Source organism: Spea bombifrons, chromosome 11 (genome assembly GCF_027358695.1).
Source record: "Spea bombifrons isolate aSpeBom1 chromosome 11, aSpeBom1.2.pri, whole genome shotgun sequence".
Taxonomy (NCBI): Eukaryota; Metazoa; Chordata; class Amphibia; order Anura; family Pelobatidae; genus Spea; species Spea bombifrons.
In genome coordinates, this window is record NC_071097.1 from 33,290,591 (window position 1) to 33,312,827 (window position 22,237).

Sequence of the window (22,237 nt, forward strand, 5' to 3'; positions counted from 1 at the left end):
TGAACTACACAAAGTTCACAAAAAAGCCGAAATTTCCTGATCGCTCCTGCCCACAGTGTCCTCCTTCACTCACGTGTTTTGTAGGAATCCTGTTGACTCTAACAAATAAAAAGCAAACACACAGTTGTCAACTTTTGAGCCTCCAACTCTCTCCCTTCCTCGCTGACAACCTTTGAGCTGACCATTTAGGACTGAACAAATATTTGCCGTGCCGTGGTCCAATCATACACAACGGGTGTGCAGTTCTAAGTAAGTGGCTTTGTTGACCCATCAGGAGCTGACGATACGCCGGCAGAAGCTACCCCGAGCTCCAGCAAAATGCTACCCCGTGTTTTGTGTGTTGGGCTAATCCTACTGCAGCTTATCTGGACACCGACGGCAAAGCTGTGAGTCTTTATATAACAACATTTATGTTTTTATAACCTTCTATAGAAAGACAACATCTGATAATAGTCATTTTCTATACAGGCATTATGCTGTGCTCATCCCTTCGGAGATGAAAAGTCTCCGTCCTCAGCTCGCTTGTCTGCACGTTGAAGGAGTGGAAGGAGAAAGTCGTATCCAGCTCTCCCTTAACTTGGCCGATGGAAACACAACCCTGATAGAGAAAAAATTCAATCAGGAATCTCTGTTCTCCTGCGTTTCATTTAAGGTACTTCCAAAAGAAGCATAAGACGTTTATAGAAACTGTTTTTTTAGTTACATGAAAAAAAATTAGCTACAAAAATCTTCCACATTCTGGACACAATATAGAGAGCGATTCTGCCAAGCCAGAAACATTGTGTTTGTTCTTTCCAGGTTCCCGGTCCCACTGAAGGACACGATGAGGCTGCTACAGTGAATCTTATAATTGAGACTTTATCAGAGACCATATCCAAAGACACCAAAGTTCTTTTGAAGAAAGAAAGATCCAATATTCTGGTCCAAACCGACAAAGCTGTGTATAAACCGGGACAAACTGGTAAAAAAAAAAAAAATCATAAATGATAGATTCTGATTGTTAATATTTTCTGGGCTTTTCTGCAGTGAAACATCACCATTTCCTACATTTAAACAGTACAAAAAAAAAGTACCTGCTCTGTGGGGCAGGTAGAAAAGTTTGATGGACTGGGAAGGAGCCTGGTATTTAGTATACTGTCTTTTGGTGTTTTATATGAGGAACCTGAGCAATCTGAGACATGAGCTCTGATGGCCCCAATGGTTCTAGGTGGCTTTGCTGAACCATGTCTCTAGCACCACCTACGACGTAATGTAGAATGGTGGTCTACCTACCTCGTTGGACGCTGCCTATATGGCACAAATGGTAGGACCAGCCCTGGATATGAAGATCCAGACACTAGGCGTTCTTCAACAAACAGTAACAGCAATGTTTAGATTCTTTGAGTTGTGGGAGTTCTTACGTGAGCTGAACCTTTATTCTTCCTGATATTACTAAACATTATGAGGGTCCAACCAAGGTGAGCTTTTCCTGCAAAAAATTACTAAGATGGCCAGCATTATATACTGTGAGTGCTACAATAAAGCAACTCCCAGGAACTCTGCCCGTATTAACTAAGAAGGTATCTGTGTTTGGCCCTTCATAATACATAATTAAGAGTTGGAAGGACAATTTAGTAAAAACACCCCTTTCTGGACAATATTCCAAGTCAGGCTCCCAGCTGTTATACTTGGAGACTAAAGTTTAAGTATCCATGCCCTTATCCTACTTCCTATATAGAAAACCTATTAGTTACAATGTTGGTCATTAATGCTCCGTCATTCCGGTCCGAAGAAACATTGTTATTATATTATTTTATAACCAGAACCTAACCTTTTTAATTATTACTTTTTTTTCCTCAACAGTGAAATTTCGAGTTGTGTCCCTAAAAGAAGATCTTCGGCCAGAGCCACTTCAGGTTGGTATTGATCGCTCCAACTTTCCCATGAAATCGACCTTTATTGGCTTGCAGTCAAATGTTCAAAACACTATGTTCGATCTTACAAGGACATCATTAGTATTACTATCTTTTATTTGGCCAAAAGGGACATGTTGTTAGCACTGCCAAATGGGAAGACGGGATGATTCATTCTAAATGGGATAGACCGGGGAGAAGATGTGATTGTATGCAGACTGGCGAAAGATCTTATGATCAGGGGAAAAAAGGGTTAAGAAGGGTGCTATGTAACATGACATAAAAATATGTTGGGATATGACAAAACTACCAAAAAAATAGAATGCTTTTCTATTACAAAGATATAGAAAGGCACTCAAAGCAGATCAGCAGATACACGTCAATGGTGGGTGGTGGGTGGGCAACCATTCATTTGTATGCAGTAATTGGAATGAAAAATATTATTTTGTCTTATTTGTTGTTTTTTGGGTTTTTTTCAGATACCAGTCATAGAGTTAAAGGTATGGTTAACACTATAGCCATTAAGAAGCGAATGAGAATGTTTGCTGTGTGTGGCAATGAACAATGTCGGTAAAGAATGAGTCTAGATATATAAACTTGGTGTCATAAAAGCTTCTTGTGAACCCCATCATTTTAAATAAATAAGGCATATTTATAAGAAAAAAGCGGATATTGTTGTATTAGCCAAAGGGGAAAGCAGTCTTTAGTCGACGTTCATCGCTTTTATTGGGACAACATAGAAGAAGATAGAAGAGGGACCTTGGAGGTCTCTTAATGTGAAATCGACCTTTGAAAGTATTTGGGTAGAGTGTTAGCATTCATTTTCACTATAATTATCGATAGATATGGGCGTAATTATTTTAAGTTATCTCATTGTTAGGACCCTGGCCAGAATCGGATTGGCCAATGGCTGAACGTGAGCCCAAATCAGGGAATCGCAGAGTTCTCTCTCCCTCTGTCACCAGAGCCCACTCTGGGAGAATACTCCATCAAGGTGAAAGAGACCGTCCATACCTTCAATGTGGAGGAATACGGTGAGGAACATTCTTAAACCTCTCCTTTACTTAAAGTTGTTTTTTCCGGGTGTCATCTTTGATTTTTTTTTTTTATTTATATCCACAGTACTCCCAAAATTCGAGGTCACTCTTGAGTTCCCCAAAGTGGTCATGCTTAACAGTGAAAATTTCACAGTTACCGTATGCGGCAGGTGAGTCAAAATAACATACAAAGAAAGAAGACATAAAAAAAACACAAGTTGATACAATAGCGACCCAAAATAGTGATTTATAGTTTTGATATACGTACCAGAATGCACAAAGCCTCTTTATCTTGTTGATATGTATCTGTTTAAGTCTTCGTAGAATATTGTCTAATGAGTGCAACAAAACAGGACTTATTAGCAGAGTCGGTCGCGGGATCATGGCAGGATTAGCGGATTTGTATGTTCACGCACCATGCGGCAAGGCATCTCGAGCCAGCGGGGGCAAACTTTAGCACCTGATTTGCTGCTGGAAAGCCGAACAAATATTTAAAAACAATCATTTTTATTGTTTTTTAATGGGGGTTTTTTTCCATGTCTTGTTTAAAGTCTGTGTCTTTTTTAAAGTCTGATTTGTTGTAGGTATAAAATATATTAGATATTCTTTATACGTTTACAGCCGATGGAGTGGAGGGCAGATTTACTAAATAATAAAAAGGAAAAATCTGAAATTGCCAATGCTATTGATTGTTGACATTTTTTTACCGAACTCACGATAAGTTCTAGCTCCATAGACAAACTATGCCTGACTCCCCCATGTTAACATAGAGGAGAACCTGTTAGTGGTCAGAATCCTGATATCCTCCGTAGGCTTTAATGTAGGGCTGGTCCCAACTGGATGAGTTGACTTCATGAAATTTCAATGGAGTGTCTACTTGGTTTTACTTTTCTGTACTTATGACCTCTGACGGTTCTGTGGATAGATCTAAATTATTAAATTTGTGTTTCCAATATAATATACATGGTGTTACGTGACATGTCCGTTCCATCAGCAGCACCACAGTTGAAGATGCAGGATCAACGAGCTGCGGCTATTTGGGAATCACGGTTCCAAAGTCCTTATTGTTACTCATATAGATTATATGCTTTATGTATTTTTACATGATTTGCATTGTTCATATCTGCTAACCATCAGGTATACGTATGGGAAACCCGTACAAGGAACTTATCAGGGTTCGGTGTGTCGGAAAAGCTTCAAGTATTTCTGGAGATATTCTTTCCAGATGCCAGCGGATCTTTGCCTCGACATCGCTGGACAGGTAAACCGAGGAGATGAATGGTAGAATGATTCTGGAAATTGTAAATGAGACAAGGAGGTGAAAATACATTTCAAGGCACAATTTTACTCCTGGGATCTCCCACCAAAATGCTTTATTGCTGGTATCAGATTAAAACGAGTTCTGGAAAATATTCTGTTTAAAAGTTGTGACTGTTGTAGCTTCGATTCTCCGGGCTAGGCTTAACTCCCCATTAAAAACCCCCCAATAATGACACCACACCATAAATATGGATGAGAAAAGGCCACAGCCAATTTTATTTATTAGAGTCATTGTCACGCCAAAACCTGAAACAATAAACATCGGTGCGTTAACAAGGACAACGACTCAAACACCAACATGTAAATATTTACAATAAACACCCAAGCTTGCCAAGCAATCCAGGTACCAGAACCAAATGCCACTTAAGGAAGGGACATACCGAGATGCCCCCACCCTGACCTGAGGTTCCCAGCACTGACAGCCAAGAACCTCCCACCAGATGTTACCAACCTTTCACTTACCACCACATTAACCCCCTGGATACCTGGAAAGCTGCCGCCCCACAGACTGTGACAAACAACACAAACCCAAAACCAGAATACAAATACAAAGGCAGGGAGGGAGGGAGGGTGGGACACGCAACCAGGTAAGCTAACCACAAAAAATGGTTCCTGAGCCCGGGAAAGCAGCCACTTATATAATCTTCCCCCAACTCCACCCCCAAAATTCCTGCCAAAAAGCCTACCCCTCCTCCGCACAACAGTCAAGGCCCACTATAGCCCATGCTGGCCCCCCTGTGGGCATCATTCTAGTTATTTAGAGATTACTATATTTTCAGTTGCGCTTAGTGTTTTATATGTTCTAGCTCTGATATCTTAGCTCCATTTACTAGACAGCACTCTGACTCCTTATCATACTGCCTGTGGGAAACAATAGAATGGCTCAGTCTTAATCGCCCAGCTGGACTCTCTGACTAATGGAAGTCTGCAGAGGAAGGGACTTCATTAGCATCGCCATAAAGCATCAGCTCAGTGTGGTGTTTGAGCCGGGAAAGTCACCCATGACTGACAACGTTTGTTTGTTGGTAAAAGACTAAAACGACATGAAGTTTTCTTCAATGAAAACCTACATTACTGAAACGCAGCATTGCATTTTATTCTCAAAAAAATATATTTGTTCCCGTTTAATTATTGATATTATTTTATCTTTCACTTAGTTGGACAGATCGGGCTGCTCCACCGTTGAACTTGAATCGGATAAGTTTGAACTGACTAAAATTGGCTTTCAAATGAGTTTGGAAGGAGAAGCTTCAATCACTGAAAGTGGAACAGGTGAGGATATTCCGAGAATTCTACACACATGAAAATACATTTTTTTCCATTTATGTTGCATGTCATGTATCTGCAGAATCTGTTTTTCTGTTTACCATTAAAATTTATATATTCATAATTATTAAGATTACTTTCCCCGTGCTATGCAAATTGTAATGGTTTTGACACAACGTCAAATAATGGAGAGGAAAAAAAATAATCTTTCCACTAAAAAATAAGGGGGTAGTAGAAGTATTATTAAACCCTCATCTACAGACACCAGACAAGCCAGAAGGCTTGTTTTTCCCTCAGAAATCTCATGGTGCTGCCACAACCACAAGGGATTCTGGGTAGGCACATGCAAATAAGGTCAATAATTATCACCTTTGCCTCTATATCCACTTTATACATGGATCCCTTGAAAGTAATTGCCCGCTGTACAGGACAGCCTTTAGACAAAACTCAGGAAGAGATGCAATACCCAGATCACCGCTCATGGACGGCTGTTTCGTCCTTAATGGATATAGAGGCAAAAGGTGATTATTGTTGATCTTATTTGCATGCGCTTACCAAGAATCCCTTGTGGTTGTGGCAGCACCATGAGATTTCTGAGGGAAAAACAAGCCTTCTGGTTTGTCTGGTGTCTGTAGATGAGTGTTTAATAATACTTCTACTACCCTCTTAATTTTAGTGGAAGGGTTCTCCATCACCTTTACCCTCCATAACTTATGTAATGGTATTTCTTGGCTACCCCAAGCCCCAATTATTACGCCAAAATCAAAACCTAACACTGATGGGACCCAGTGGTTCAAGGGGGACCACTGGGCCCTGCCCTTTTGGCAGTATCTGGTTGGTCCCCCACAAACGTTCAAGGGGGACTGCTGGGTTCCGGTGGGATCCGGACTGTCCCCCACAGATGTTCAAGGGGGACTGCTGGGCCCTGGCCTTTTGGCAGGATCCGGACTGTCCCCCATAGATGTTCAAGGGGGACTGCTGGGCCTTGGCCTTTTGGCAGGATCCGGACTGTCCCCCATAGATGTTCAAGGGGGACTGCTGGGCCTTGGCCTTTTGGCAGAATCCAGGTGGTCCCCCACAGAAGTTTAAGGGGGACCGCTGGGCTCTGGCCTTCTGGCAGGATCCAGGTGGTCCCCCACAGATGTTCAAGGGGGACCGCTGGGCCCTGGCCTTCTGGCAGGATCCAGGTGGTCCCCCACAGATGTTCAAGGGGGACCGCTGGGCCCTGGCCTTCTGGCAGGATCCAGGTGGTCCCCCACAGAAGTTTAAGGGGGACCGCTGGGCTCTGGCCTTCTGGCAGGATCCAGGTGATCCCCCACAGATGTTCAAGGGGGACTGCTGGGCCCTGGCCTTTTGGCAGGATCTGGACGGTCCCCCACAGAAGTTCAAGGGGACCACTGGGCCCTGGCAAAAATAAAAAGCTGTTCATGGTGGTCTGGCTATTGTATCTCTCACCAGAGTTTTGTGGTAAGCTGTCCTGTACAGCGAGCAATTACTTTCAAGGGATTCATGTATAAAGTGGATGTAGAGGCAAGAGGTGATAATTGTTAACCTTATTTGCATGCGCCTACCCAGAATCCCTTGTGGTTGTGGCAGCACCATGAGATTTCTGCTGTAAAAACAAGCCTTCTGGTGTCTGTAGATGAGTGTTTGATAATGCTTCTACTACGCCCTTAATTTTAGTGGAAAGGTTTTCCCTCGCCTACCCACCATAACTTATGTAACACTAAAAAAATAAAAATCTGAAAGAAGTAACAAGCATAAAAAAGAAGAAACAAGGCTTCAGTTTAATCTTCAACGGGTGAAGGATAAGGAGAGTGGTAGGGGTTAATACAATAAGGAAATCTAAGCAAGAGAAGATAATGAATGCCAAAGGGCCAATGTGAGCTCAATCAATCTTATTAACATCAAACACTCAAATTTAGCCAGGCTCCCAAAACGAGCCCCAATCCATTGATATCATCTATTTACAAATTAGATCACTTGCTGTTTTTTGCTCCCCCCCTGTAGGGATTGAATTATCGACGTTCGGTAAGACTTCCATATCGACTGTGTTGTCCAAACTGTCTTTCGTTGATGCTGATGCGAGCTACAAATCTGGGATTCCATACAGTGGTTTGGTAAGAGAGGCTTCTTTTGATCGTCATACAGTAAAATTTCCTGCTATTGCTCCTTAACACGGTCCTTCCTTCCCTAACCCACGTCATGGTCCTCGTGTAGCTGATGTATTGGCCTTTCTCCCTTCGTGTAGCTGAAACTGGAAGATGCCATTGGAACCCCAATTGCTGACAAGGAGGTCCATCTCACCTACAGAAATCACAATAATGTACACAAGATAACTTTACTTACGGATAAAAACGGGCAAGCAGTCTTCAAGCTGGAGGAAACAAACAAATGGGAAGGACGTGTTTCCATGACGGTATAATACATTCACATTTACGCGACATACAGTAACTATTAAAAATAACTGTTTTTTGTAATTTACTGTGGCGTTAACAGCTTAAATGTTTACCCTAGATGCTGATATTGTTATCAATGTTTTGATAAAGTAGAGCTCCCTTTTCTTTTTCAACAGGCCAAGACAAACGACGAGACTCCACCATACGTTTTAGGCATAGCTCGGCCACAATATGGCGAGGCGCACCTGTCACTTTCGCCGTTTTACTCCAAGAGTAAGAGTTTCCTGAAGCTGCACTCCCCGCAGAATGTTCTACCATGTGAGGGGCAACAAGAGGTCCAGGTGGAATATATCATTCAACACACAGAGCTGGAGAAAGAGGCCGGGCACTTGGATTTACACTATCTGGTAAGAACTTTATTATGCCATTTAGTCAAGAAAGGAAAATATTGATTGAAAACAAAAAACAGAAACATAGAACTTGGTGGCAGATCAGACCCATTTGGCTACTCTTGTCTGCTTATTTTTCCTGCTGTAAAGGCTCAGACCTTGGTCTTACCCAGTGGTGTGACAACCACGGTTGCAGGGTCTCAACTCTAGGGGGCCCAGGAGTCCCCTTCAACAAATTACCCCTTTAAAGCTGCTCTGCCGGCCCGCTAAGGGCCCACAGCTTACCACTCTTACAACTCTCCAAACTGTTCCTGGGGATGCAGGAAAGCAGCTGGGTCAAGTTATATGACCCCTTAGTGTGCGAGCAGTAGAGACAAATCTCTGGGTGAGATAAGAGGGTGCGAGAGGGAGTGAGTATGAATGTATGTTACATGTGTGTGTTAACATGAATATATACTGTATATGTAAATGTATATGAGCATGAATGTGTGTGTATACTTGTGTAGGCGTTTGTGTTTGTGAACATGAATGTGTGTTTGTGTGTTAGGGGAGGCCGAGATGACACATGTAGGCTTTTGGGGGGGCATTGTCAGGTTGTTGGGTGTCAGAGATGGAACAAGCAGGCTTTTTGGAGGTACTGACAAGTTGTTGATGACAAACATAGCACAGACAGGCTGTTTGGGGACAAAGATGGCACAGGGGAGCACACAAAATATTTGGGGGTTAAGATGGTCCATGCTATTTGTGGGAAAATATAGCAGAGACATGCTGTTCGGGGGCATATACATGCTGTTTCGGGCAAAGATGGCACAGATATACTATTCGGGGGCTAAGATAGCACTGATAAACTGTTTGCTGGTAAAAGGTGGCACTCACAACAGGTTGGGTGCAAAGGTAGCACTGTGGGACATATTGCTTATAAAATAGAAGAGGCTTCAGGGCAATTCTCACACCAGGGTCCAGTAACTTCTATTTATGCCCCTGGTCTCATCTTAGATTCAGGAGATGTATTCAGATAATGTAAACCATGCATAGAATGTTTCTGTTTTCTGCTTCGTGAAATTAACCCTTTATGCTTTCTTCTTCCCATATTAGTTGGCATCTAAAGGATCTTTATGGGACTCTGGCAGTATAGAAATCCCAATAACTGCGAATGAAGGTGAGAGTAATGTGGTTGGAGTCATCTTCCTGCAATATATTAAATTCAAGCAGTGACAGTTAAGCATTCCATGAAAAACAATGCATTTATTTGGTATCATTTGGTATATTTTTGGTATGATGTTTTTTTTCATATTTTTCATATTCAAAAAAGACAATATTGGTATTTAATTCAAAAAAAGGTACATTTCAGAGACTTTTTTTTTCTTACAGACTTGACCGGAACTGCACATTTTAAGATCCCGCTGAGTGCCAATTTGTCTCCAAATCTCCAAGTCCTTGCATATATCTTATTACCGGACGGGGAGATGGTTGCAGACACAGCCAAATTCACCATTCAGAGATGCTTCCAGAACAAAGTAAGTTTGGAAAGGCGAGATATACAGTTATCCTTCAAACCTATTCACCCCCTACGTTACCCTTTTATTTGATTCCTACAAACCTTGGGGCAAATGCAGCGACCTTGTATAGAGAAGAAAACCTGTATTCATTAGACCTAAATTTACTGCATATTATGAGCTTCTCCTTCAACAAGAGCTTGACTGGCCCTGTGTAATGTATAGTAAAATTATTACATTTCCTAAAAGTCAACATATAGGTTAAACTTTACATTATATAGGGACTACACCCCTTCTTCCTGGACATTTTGCCTGGGGTGACCCTTCTTAATGCACAATAAATTCATTATATGGACAGACTCTTCTGTTTAATGGCATTATACCTGCAGTATGAATTAGAAAGAAATCGATAGGAGATAGATCTGTCGCAATGTACATGCATTTGGTGTTGTGATCGCTCTTTCTCTGTTCAGGTATCGCTTGGGTTCTCTCCCAATGAAGTTCTTCCCGGATCAGATGTATCTCTGAAGGTTCGGGCAGAGGCCGGATCCCTCTGTGGCCTGAGGGTCGTGGATCAGAGTGTCGTGTTACTGAAACCTGAAGCAGAGCTGACAGCCGATAAAGTGAGACTTATTGTCACATAATAAAAATCTGGAACAAAAGGAGATAACACCAGGTTTTGGCCAAAGCCATCTAACATATACAGCGCTGGGGGTTATATTACTGTATACAGCGCTGGGGGTTATATTACTGTATACAGTGCTGGGGGTTATATTACTGTATACAGCGCTGGGGGTTATATTACTGTATACAGCGCTGGGGGGTTATTACTGTATACAGCGCTGGGGGTTATATTACTGTATACAGCGCTGGGGGTTATATTACTGTATACAGTGCTGGGGGGTTATATTACTGTATACAGCGCTGGGGGTTATATTACTGTATACAGCGCTGGGGGTTATATTACTGTATACAGCGCTGGGGTTATATTACTGTTTACAGCACTGGGGGTTATATTACTGTATACAGCGCTGGGGGTTATATTACTGTATACAGCGCTGGAGGGTTATATTACTGTATACAGCACTGGGGGTTATATTACTGTATACAGCGCTGGGGTTATATTACTGTATACAGCGCTGGGGGTTATATTAGTGTATACAGCGCTGGGGGATATATTACTGTATACAGCGCTGGGGGTTATATTACTGTATACAGCGCTGGGGGTTATATTACTGTGTACAGCGCTGGGGGTTATATTACTGTATACAGCGCTGGGGGTTATATTACTGTATACAGTGCTGGGGGGTTATATTACTGTATACAGCACTGGGGGTTATATTACTGTATACAGCGCTGGGGGTTATATTACTGTATACAGTGCTGGGGGGTTATATTACTGTATACAGCGCTGGGGGGTTATATTACTGTATACAGCGCTGGGGGGTTATATTACTGTGTACAGCGCTGGGGGGTTATATTACTGTATACAGCGCTGGGGGTTATTACTGTATACAGTGCTGGGGGTTATATTACTTTATACAGCGCTGGGGGTTATATTACTGTATACAGCGCGGGGGGTTATATTACTGTATACAGTGCTGGGGGTTATATTACTGTATACAGCACTGGGGGTTATATTACTGTATACAGTGCTGGGGGTTATATTACTGTATACAGCACTGGGGGTTATATTACTGTATACAGCGCTGGGGGCTTATATTACTGTATACAGCGCTGGGGGTTATATTACTGTATACAGCACTGGGGGTTATATTACTGTATACAGCGCTGGGGGTTATATTACTGTATACAGTGCTGGGGGGTTATATTACTGTATACAGCGCTGGGGGGTTATATTACTGTATACAGCGCTGGGGGGTTATATTACTGTGTACAGCGCTGGGGGGTTATATTACTGTATACAGCGCTGGGGGTTATGCTGAAGGGGAAACGTTCACTTTAAAGTTTTTTATTTAAGACCGGCTTTTTTTCTCTATCCCCAGGTTCACGCTCTGTTTCCCTTTGGAGATTTCGGAGGGTATGAAGAGGAACCATATGCCTGTTATATGAGCCAAGGGTTTTATCCTTTCAAGCCTCAAAGATTTCCAAATCGATCAAAAAAGAGGCACGCATTTTCCCCAGATATAAACATTGATGTTTACAGCTTGTTAAAGGTAATTATGTTACCAATTTTATCATCGTTTTTTTTTAAAAAAAAATGACTTCCACTGGTTATACAACCCGAATACCCCATATAATGCAAAATGTTTTTATGAAATCCTTACAGCAAACAATATTTGTAATTGAGTAAGGAAGATGACATTCAACTTGTGTATATGACGTCTGTTTGTAGTTGACTTAACCTGTTTTGATGGTTAGTTCAATTGATACTTTTTACTTTTTCCGGCTGATATCCCTAAAAATCGTATTTAAAAAAAAAATAAAAAAAAATAAAAAAAAAGAAAGAAAAATTCATTTTAACCCTTCCATTCCACAAATTATTTAAATTATTATTTAACATTTTTACAATTGTTTTCTTTTTTTTTGTGGAAGTCATTGGGGCGAAACGCATCAGTTCAACCACAAACAGAAGTTATAGTCATACGTTGAAGAAATTCTGTATTGAAAATAAATTTTATTACATCTGGAGTATAGGTATTGCGTAATGTATGTTTTTTTTTTATTATTAAATTGTTATTTTTATCCAAATACTATCCACCAGTAACATCTTCTACATTGTAAATTCTTTAACACACCTAAAAAGTCTTCGCATATTTGTTTTGTCTCAAACCTCACGTTCTATACTTGGGGAATGTTGATAAACTGTTCATGGAACACAAGAAAATAGCAATTTGTACATTTTTCACCCATTTTTTATGCTCATAACTCTTAAGCAATATGTACAAAAACCCTACTCGCCCTTAAGAAACAACATCTCACGTGTGTGGATGAACTAAGCCGTGTTAGCAGCCCAATGAAGGCATTAACAATTCTGTAGAGCTACAATGTATGCATTAATGTACGGCATAGTGAATTGCATTTTTAACCTTCTAATGACCAAATCCTTTTTTGTAATTAAAGGACATGGGTTTGAAGATTATAACAAGCGCTGATGTTAAGAAGCCTTCGTACTGCGATCAATGGGCAACCGTAACGTTGAGAAGAAAAGTGTTCATTAAACCATTCCTTTTTGGTAAGAGAAGCTTTTGCCCATAAAAGAACGCAAAATAAAAGTTTTTGACACAGAAAAAAACTGCACTTTTGGCCATTGTGTATGTGCAAAACCCACTTCACGTCACATAAATAAGGCTTATGTCACAACTCTCGCCACCGCAAATGAAGATCTGTTCTTGTGCTATGATGTCATCATGCAACGTTTGCATACTGGTCTCCAGTGGATTGTTTTGTAAAAAGTGCACAAACTGTACTTTTTGTGTTCCCCCCCCCCCAAATGTTCTGTGTGTGGTTAAGACGAGGTTATGTGAAATATGTAAATAGCATTCTAAACCCCAATTCGCACCGTTTAGACATAGATGAAATATCCCCACCCATGAAGGAAAGCGCCATGGATTTTTCAGGAGCATTGAATTGGATTCCAGACGGGCAAGAAAAGGTTGAAATTATTCGTAAACATTTCCCTGAGACCTGGATATGGGAGCTGACCCCGGTAGGGTAAGTAACACGACCTTTCTGAGAGGGCAGAGGGGCAGATGGGAGCCGTACGTCTTCAAAAGGTTTTCTCTAGGCGGCAAGGAAGAAGCTATGCAGCAAAAGGGGAGGCATGGGTTAATATAAAATGTTCCATATTCATTCCCAAAACCTTGTCGTTAATACGCTGAATTTTTGTGGTCTTTCTACCAGGGATTTGGGGAGCGCTGAACTCCACAGCAAAGCCCCAGACACCATCACAGACTGGAGCGCCGGGGCCTTCTGTATGGGACCCGGTGGCTTTGGCCTCTCCTCCCCGGCCTCCCTCCGAGCCTTCCAGCCGTTCTTCGTGGAGCTCACTATGCCGTACTCCGTGGTCCGAGGAGAGTCCTTCAGACTGAAAGCCACCGTATTCAACTACTTGAAACAATGCATAAAGGTGACAATGCCCGGTGCTAGACATCTGTATAAAGACTGAAATCATGCACTCCATCGCAACCCATGACTCCATATTACATACGTCACAAGCCACACGGATTCTTTATAAATCATCCAATGTAGACTACTTCCTTCTCAACAGGTTCAAACAACATTAAGGCCGTCTGAAGAGTTGGACGAGGAGCCGTGTCCCGACTGCCAGTATTCCAGCTGTTTATGTGAAGATGAAAGTAAAACCTTCTACTGGAACCTGAAAGCCTCCAAACTGGGTCAGTTACAATGCTAAATCTCACATTTAACCAAAAGCTACTCGTATCTATGAAATGAACGTTGGGTGTTGGTTTTATGTATCGCGTTTTGTCTCACTAGGTGAAGTGAATATAACTGTGAGCACAGAAGCTCTGGATACCCAAGATCTGTGTAATAACGAGCATCCTATCGTCCCCAAACATGGACAGATTGACACCGTGATTAAACCGCTTCTTGTGCAGGTCAGCAGTGGAGAAACCTGCCATTACCTATATTCTAAATGATGTTTTAGTAATCCAAATACAATTATGTTGCATAGGTATTCAGTCAGCTCTCATTGTCCTTAACACATTTTCTGTATGTACGTTGTAGCCAGGTGGTGTTCTGGAAGAGAAATCACACAGTACACTGCTCTGCGTCCAAAACGATGAAGGTAGGAAACTAGCGAGACTAAACATGGTTGACTCCAACCAATTTATAATAATAATTAATGATAATAATGATAATAATATATACTACTACTAATAATAATAATAATAATAATAATAATACAATATTAATAATATTTTTTCTTACTTAATATTAATTTTTATATTAACTCCATTCAACCCTGCTATGGCAGGTCAAAGAGTCAAGAGTTGGGTCTGGATCTTGAAGCTCTCTGTAGAGATATATATATATATATATATATATATATATATATACATATATATATATATATATATATATGTATATATTGTATTATTATTTTTTTTACTACTTTCTGCCTAAACTTTTGTACATTCCTTTGGTATAGAAACCGCATCTACGAAAAAATTAAATATAGTTTAAGTTCTGAAATATTAACCGCATGTTACTGATGTCCTAGAGCATTCTAAGAATGAGGAGATATCCTTGAAGGTGCCAGAGAACATTTTGAAGGATTCGGAGAGAGCGCATGTGACAGTGTTGGGTAAGAGTCATGGTCTTTTGGTTTGATTTCATCTATTTAGTATTATATAAGTTATGGTGGGTAAAGGTGATGGAAAACCCTTCCACTAAAATTTAAGGGAGTAGTAGAAGTATTATTAAACACTCATCTACAGACACCAGGCAAGCGTTGTTTTTCCCTCAGAAAGCTCATGGTGCTGCCACAACCACAAGGGATTCTGGGTAGGCACCTTCAGGCTTGTAGATGAGTGTTTAATAATGCTTCTACTATTACCTTGGACGATATTTCCAAGAAGTATATCACATTGCTCTTTCAGGAACATTTCCTATTACTAAACCATTCAAAGACAAATGTGTGCCCTAAAAATCATTCATAATTATAACAAATTAAATGGCAGACATACAGCTGCCTCACTGCTTGTGTCCTTTAAAGTTTATATTTGCTATCAGGAGATGCTTAAGGGCATTGCTAATCCTAGAAGAGAATATATGAATAATATGAAACCATTTTTTTTAAGACAATTGCTACATTCTTCTACTCTCATGTCCATCCTTCTCCGTTCTCACAATAGTTGTCTTAGGCCAATTGACTTAATGCTCATGGTTTTTCATTTGGGGAGTATGTTTGAAGATACAATTTACATACAGCAACTTAGCTTAGTGATTGCTCTTGAGCCAGAGTACCCAAATGCCATGTCTTTCTCGAAGACAACTTTTACAATGAATTAAAGTTGATAAAGAATAACGGATAATGGGTTATCCGTAGGTGATCTGATGGGAACGGCCATGCAGAACCTGGACAGGTTACTGGCCATGCCGTACGGATGTGGGGAGCAAAACATGGTCCTCTTCTCCCCCAATATCTTCATCCTTCAGTATCTGGAGAAGACTCACCAGCTGAATGATGAAATCCAGAGGAGAGCCAGGACATTCCTTGAAAGCGGTAAGAGGTTCTACATCTGATTTCTGGCCTCTGTCCTTATTCTTATCAATGTGTTTTTGTTTTGTTTATACTTTTTCTTTTCTACTCTTATTGTTATACCAGAAATGTAAAAAAAGCAAAGATAGTTTTTATTTTATATTATTTTTTTTAGGGTACCAAAGGCAGCTGACATACAAACGTGAGGACGGGTCATACAGTGCTTTTGGAAATCGAGACAAAGAGGGTAACACTTGGTAAGTTATTTAGGATACAGAGTATCTAACTAGAAAATGGTCCAAATGTCATAACATAACTTCTGTTCACATTTGGGGTTAAACTCTCCAGTTTAGATAATACTCTATGTAGTATTTATCTTTTATTGACTGACTGCCTTTCCCATCCTCTTCATTCCTACAGGTTGACAGCCTTTGTAGTGAAATCTTTTAGTAAGGCTCGTCCCTACATCTTCATTGACGAAAATCATCTGAACCACTCGTTCACTTGGTTGACGAACAGCCGCCAAAGCAACGGCTGCTTCCAGAGCATTGGCAAACTCTTCAATAATGCCATGAAGGTACTTAATGACTATAAACCACCCACTCTGGCTCTTGTCATTTGGGGTGACCGTGGATGAAGATGATAAAACATTATTTTCACTCGAACTGCCCCAGTAGCAACTTTCAATATTTCACACAGTTCTAATTATATACAATATCATGGAGGGGGGGGCATCATAAAGAAGAACAAGATGAGGATTATTAAGGATTTCTCCAAATGTTAAACAATCCCGAAACTCTCTCAATGGGATTTCAAAACAATGTGCCAAAGTTTGAAATGGCGAAGGGATGCTGGTTACGCTTTCTCCATTAGATGGCCCTTTTGATGATATCTTAAGTCTCTCCAATAAGGAACATTTCCCCAAAATATAAAATGCATCAGAAAGGTCTAGGTTTGATGTTTTTGTTTGTTTTTTGCGTCTTTTTTTTTTAGGGAGGAGTAGATGATGAAATATCACTTTCCGCGTACGTAACAATAGCTTTGTTGGAGTCCGGTGTTCCACCAAAGGTAAGTAAACCGGTTCATATGTGATATTTGTGTGAACTTGTCGTTTGTTACATCGCTGACCAATATCTTGCTTGGCTGCCAGCAAAATGTTCTTAAGAATTTACTTAAAATCAAAAAGTTATACTCTAGACCACGCTACTTAAAGTAGACATTTGTTACTTGAGGATGTTTTGAAAAATAGTATTACCCGTTGAGCTTTCTTCATATATATAATTAGGAAACAATCAATTTGACATTACCAAACTCACTAAACATTGGGTTGTGGGTAAGTAGGAGGCAAGTACTGTCAAGTTGTTGCTTTTATTGGCTAATTGAGTGGATTTAAGGTACAAGCTTCTAAGACAACTCATGTCTCTTCTCCAGCATGTTTTCCAATGGTTAACATGTTTTTTTTCCCATTAATGAGTGACACTATAAATATAATCCCACTTTAACCACTTAATGATAAAGCCCGTACCTGTACGGGTTCAAAATGCATTTTTCAATGGGTTCGGGGACCGCCCATTGTCCTTAAGGGGTTAATAATTATGTATTGTGAGTTGGTCCAAAGTAGTGCATATTTCGTCAACAAGACAAAGCATTTCAATTTACCATAACTCACCACAACTCACTGTTTAGTGAACAAGCTGAATATTTTGCTCCTTGTAAAAAATGGTTAAATAAATACTTAACAACCCGAAAACTGGCCAAATTATTATTATTTTTTTTGTGAACTACATGTGCAGTACAAGAAAGGCCAGCCATCCAATTGGTTTTGGGCAAGCGGCAGTATAGTGTGAGCACAGATACAATCAGCACTGTGATTTTTATTTAGTTTGTACATTAAATTACCCAGTTTAGGGGTATGATTGTCCGTTGGAAGCTCTTCACACAAAAGTAGGCTAAACCGGGCGCTATTCTTTTCCAGAACGCTCTGGTTAGAGACGCTCTATCGTGTCTGAGGAAGGCAGCCACCGATGTGACCAGCGTGTACACACAGGCTCTGCTGGCCTACACCTTCACCCTGGCCGGAGAAACAGATCTCAGACAAAGTCTGCTGGAAAAATTAGAGGAAAAGGCTGTGAGAAGCGGTGAGAGATGTTCATATTTGTTCAGCGTCTGTAGTGTATGAGTACATGTCTCTTCTGAGTAGAGAGGAACTGAAGACGAGTATACAAACCCAATCTACACGTGAAACAGGGTTCAGTAGTTTCCTTCATGAATACCTCAGTGGCATGACTATGATTAGGGGAGATTTATGTCCAAAACATTCAGCCCTGACTCCCACCTTCGCTGTCTGTCTTCCTGGAGATTATCACACGGATCACGGGTTAAACAGACGGTCAGGTAGGGAAGCGAAGAGATCTTTCTGCCCCTAATTGCCTGTTCCTGTTGAACCCCTGGCCACATCTTTAGATTACTTTGGGTGCCCTTGGGTACTCCACATGTTGGGCCTGTTGGAAGAAAGGAAAAGGGATATTTGTATTTTGATGGCAGAAATCTGCATATTTCCCTGCCAAACTTATTAACAGACCCCTTTTTGCCTTTTATCCCCCCAATTCAATGTGCACACTTCTGCCAGGCTAATATTCGTAGCTCATCACTCTTCACCTGCTGCCCCATTGTGCCAATCCAACGCTTTGTGCGGGGCAGCTGCAGAATTGTGCGCATGCACAGTAGCGCTGCCACCGGCATCCCGATGCGCCAGAAGCAGAAGTTGCGAGGTTTGAAATCCCTCTTCTGGCTCCACATACCTTCCAGAATATAATACCCTTTACTTATTGTATCTTATATAAGACACTTCACATGAAAAGGTCACTAAAATCAGAGGTACTGGCAAATTAGCAAACCTTCTGTTATTTAGTACACTAAATATTTGTTGAGACGACCCCAAATTTAACTTTTATTTAATCATATTTCATTCTGAAACACAATACAAAATGTTTTATATTAATAGAACCAGGTAAGGGTACAGAATTTTTTTAATTACTTTTTTTCCCCTCTAAAAAAAACAAACTATTTACCAACTAATTTGCCCGTCTTCAGAAGTGAAAGTTTAGTCTTATATATAAATCTTATATATCATTCCTGAGCGTATTTTCCTATTGTATCTCTTCTGCTTCTATCCATGTAGCATGATACATAATATTCCCACCGCTTCTTTTTAAATACGTCATGTCGCTTTCCGCAGACGGGCAGCTACACTGGGAACGGACTCTTACCAAACCTCCGTCTGATGTTCCATACTGGCACCGGGCTCCATCGGCAGAGGTGGAGATGACCTCCTATGTGCTTTTGACCCTCCTGTCCGGACCTACAAAGGACTTGGGCAAAGCATCTGAGATCGTGAACTGGCTGAGCAAACAGCAAAATCCTTACGGGGGATTTTCCTCCACGCAGGTAACGATGGGTTTCTTATTGAACCTGTCCTGCTATTATACCGCAACAATTCCCTTTTTTTTTTAAATCTACTTTTGTTTCCTCCATTTCCAGGATACCATTGTTGCTCTTCAAGCGGTGGCTAAATACGCAGAGGCGACGTTTAGTAATATTGGGGACGTGACTGTGACGGTCAGGTCCAGTGCGGGGGTAATGGAATTCCATGTGGATCATACCAACCGGCTCCTTCTGCAGAGATCGCCGCTGCCAGAGATCCCCGGGGAGTACTCACTGTCCGCCTCAGGGAAGGGGTGCGTGTATGTGCAGGTGCGTTAAAGCCCACCTTTAAAACGAATCCTCTTTACGTCCCCGCATCATCCCTCAAATGTATTTATTTGTCTTCGTCCCGCAGACCGTTCTAAGATACAATGTCCCACCGCCAAGAAGTGACGCCACATTTTCAATTGCGGTAGAAAGAACACCAGATCAATGTCCCGAAGGATCACTAAAAAAGTTTCAAATCCGCATAACTGTTGAGTAAGAAAATCTTATAAACTATTGAAAAAAAATGTTTTGTTGGTGCTGAAGATGTGAAAACCAATAGTTGATGACTGTCTTGTACAATAACACATTTCCCATTTGGTTAAGAGACACAGTCTATGTATTCTCTAATGCCTTATGCTCACTCTTAGACCCCATAGTAGTTGACATAGAATTCTTTAAGGTCACTCCTTTACTCTGGCAGATATACAGGATCCCGGGAGAAATCCAACATGGCCCTTGTTGAGGTTAAGATGCTGTCCGGTTTCATTCCAGTGAAGAGCTCGGTGAGGGAGGTAAGCCATTTGCTCTTGGCATTTAGATGTAATATATTAGTGGGTAATTGCATCAAACTTATGAAAGGCTTAGTAACAACGGCACCGATAATCCATCGGTTTTAATCGGCAGGTGTCATAAAATCAAATATAAGAAACTCCGAATCAGGACTCCGTTCCGGACAAACTGGTAACCTACAGCTTGAGAGCAGAAAAAAGATTATTGTAATAGCTTCTCGCTATGTACGGACCAAGAGAGCGCCTCTAAACCAACCTAATGAGTGGTAGTTCTGTTAGTATTCAAGCTAGAAAGTACACAAAGTCTACTGAAAATCCATTTTTGTTGGTTTCTATACAAAGGCAAGCGGTATTTAAGCTTTAAAAATCCTAAAACTACGAGTAGAGCAAGCGACTTGGTCTTCTACATACGGTTCCATTAGCGGATGCCAGTTTTGAGGAGCCCAGTGATGTGTATTGATGACAACGTTCTGTATCTGTCTTCACAGCTGGAGAAGAACAAACTGATACAGAGAAGCGAGATACAGACGGAAATGGTGACACTCTATCTGGACGAGGTCGGGGAATATCAGCTCTTGCATTCGTTCTAAAACATTTCTATATTTTTTTTCCCCCAAAACAATGTCTACAGCAACATGTAGACATGTTAATGTTTTTTGTGATGCCGGCTCTGGTTCTTTTTTTGTGGCGTTTCTCATATGAAGAATAGTTGCCCAAAGAAGGTCCGTATTAAGATGCAACTTGGCATCTCTGTAGTCAAAGATTATAGTTTTTATAGGGCCAATATATAAAAATATGTAAAGTTACCTCTGTGATCTTATCTGAAAAAATATATTTCTCCTTCCCCAAATGCTTGTGTATCTTTATATATTTTTCTCTGTTGGCCCAATAAAAGGCATCAACTTTGACATCTTCAAGCAATCAATGATGATATTATTTCCAATCCAAGGGGCCAGCACAAAAGTAGAGGTTACCAAGCGAATGATCCTCAGTAGATTTCAAGGACTAGGAGTGTATAAGTAGATGAATGTTGAGTATTTTATCTCACTTTTCTTTTTACATTTTCTCCCCACCTGTAGCTGGGACACCGTCCTGTAAATCTCTCCTTCATGGTGGAGCAGGACATTGAGGTGAAGAACCTAAAGCCGGCCACAGTGAAGGTCTACGATTATTATGAGACGGGTAAGATGTCTCCCTCAGAATCTGATTAAAAAAACCCTCTAAAATTCAAAAACTAAATGCATGAAATCTCAAAATGTCTTTTGTATTTGTAGTCAAATACTGCCTTTACACACATCCTAAAACCAATATACGAGTAAAAACGCAAATCAATATGGAAAAGAAATGTAATATTTTCTTAAAGAGGTTACTAATTATAACAATTTTGGTTTTTTTGAAGGTGAATTTGCAATTGCAGAATACAACTCTCCCTGCAGCTCGGGTAGGAACTTTGAAATCTCATCTCGTCACTATACCAAACCATTTCATCCCACCATTTTGTTTATGATGTACCAACCACATCAGGTTTCTCCTACACAAAAGCCTAAGGTGACCCCGTATAATGCATAGTCAAATCACCCAGTCTTCGAGGAAACTTTTGGCACCTTAACTATATATATATATAGTATTTCGGAGGGCCAGTTTGGCACTTCTTGTAGCCCCGCACTTAATAGTTTTTAATTATTTGCCGTGTGTTTCTCCACTGACTGTATTACACCTTTTTATTCTAGATGAAAAGCTGGAAAATTCAAAATGAGGCCCGGAAAAGAACGTTGCATTAATGTGAAAGCCTATTTGTTGGACTCCAGTGATATTATGAAATAAAGATATACTTTCTTTTATGTCTTATTATTTCCAAGTTAACATCAGTAGCCATTACAGAAATACCTTGCGGTTCCCCATAATTCTAGCCGGTCTAGGTGGACCCATACAGTCATCGAAGTGTGTGTGGATGACAGATTCCATTCAACTGGCACTATTTATACTTCACCC

The 22,237-nt window shown here is 40.7% G+C and overlaps 1 protein-coding gene across 1 annotated transcript; it reads left to right on the top strand.

The window, feature by feature from the left end:
• The first annotated feature begins 252 nt into the window (after window positions 1–252).
• On the top strand, window positions 253–22,091 carry LOC128468703 (alpha-2-macroglobulin-like). The gene is made up of 36 exons (XM_053450465.1): window positions 253–386; window positions 469–652; window positions 799–961; window positions 1,843–1,895; window positions 2,372–2,392; window positions 2,773–2,926; window positions 3,015–3,099; window positions 4,067–4,190; window positions 5,407–5,521; window positions 7,526–7,635; window positions 7,767–7,934; window positions 8,091–8,321; window positions 9,399–9,462; window positions 9,675–9,820; window positions 10,273–10,422; window positions 11,806–11,976; window positions 12,884–12,995; window positions 13,330–13,474; window positions 13,664–13,889; window positions 14,031–14,157; window positions 14,258–14,379; window positions 14,510–14,570; window positions 15,006–15,089; window positions 15,834–16,010; window positions 16,162–16,243; window positions 16,407–16,563; window positions 16,980–17,054; window positions 17,962–18,124; window positions 19,225–19,433; window positions 19,527–19,739; window positions 19,825–19,949; window positions 20,158–20,248; window positions 20,734–20,802; window positions 21,325–21,427; window positions 21,645–21,686; window positions 21,976–22,091. The coding sequence occupies exons 1-36, from the start codon at window positions 319–321 to the stop codon at window positions 21,999–22,001; spliced, it is 4,416 nt and encodes a 1,471-aa protein (XP_053306440.1). The 5' UTR covers window positions 253–318; the 3' UTR covers window positions 22,002–22,091.
• The last annotated feature ends 146 nt before the right edge of the window (window positions 22,092–22,237 follow it).

Bases quoted from the DNA above. Each gene is read 5' to 3' on its own strand.
- LOC128468703 (XM_053450465.1), top strand. From the start codon at position 319: ATGCTACCCCGTGTTTTGTGTGTTGGGCTAATCCTACTGCAGCTTATC. The intron at 387-468 runs GTGAGTCTTTAT...TTTTCTATACAG, and splicing joins TGGACACCGACGGCAAAGCT to GCATTATGCTGTGCTCATCC. The intron at 11,977-12,883 runs GTAATTATGTTA...TTGTAATTAAAG, and splicing joins ATGTTTACAGCTTGTTAAAG to GACATGGGTTTGAAGATTAT.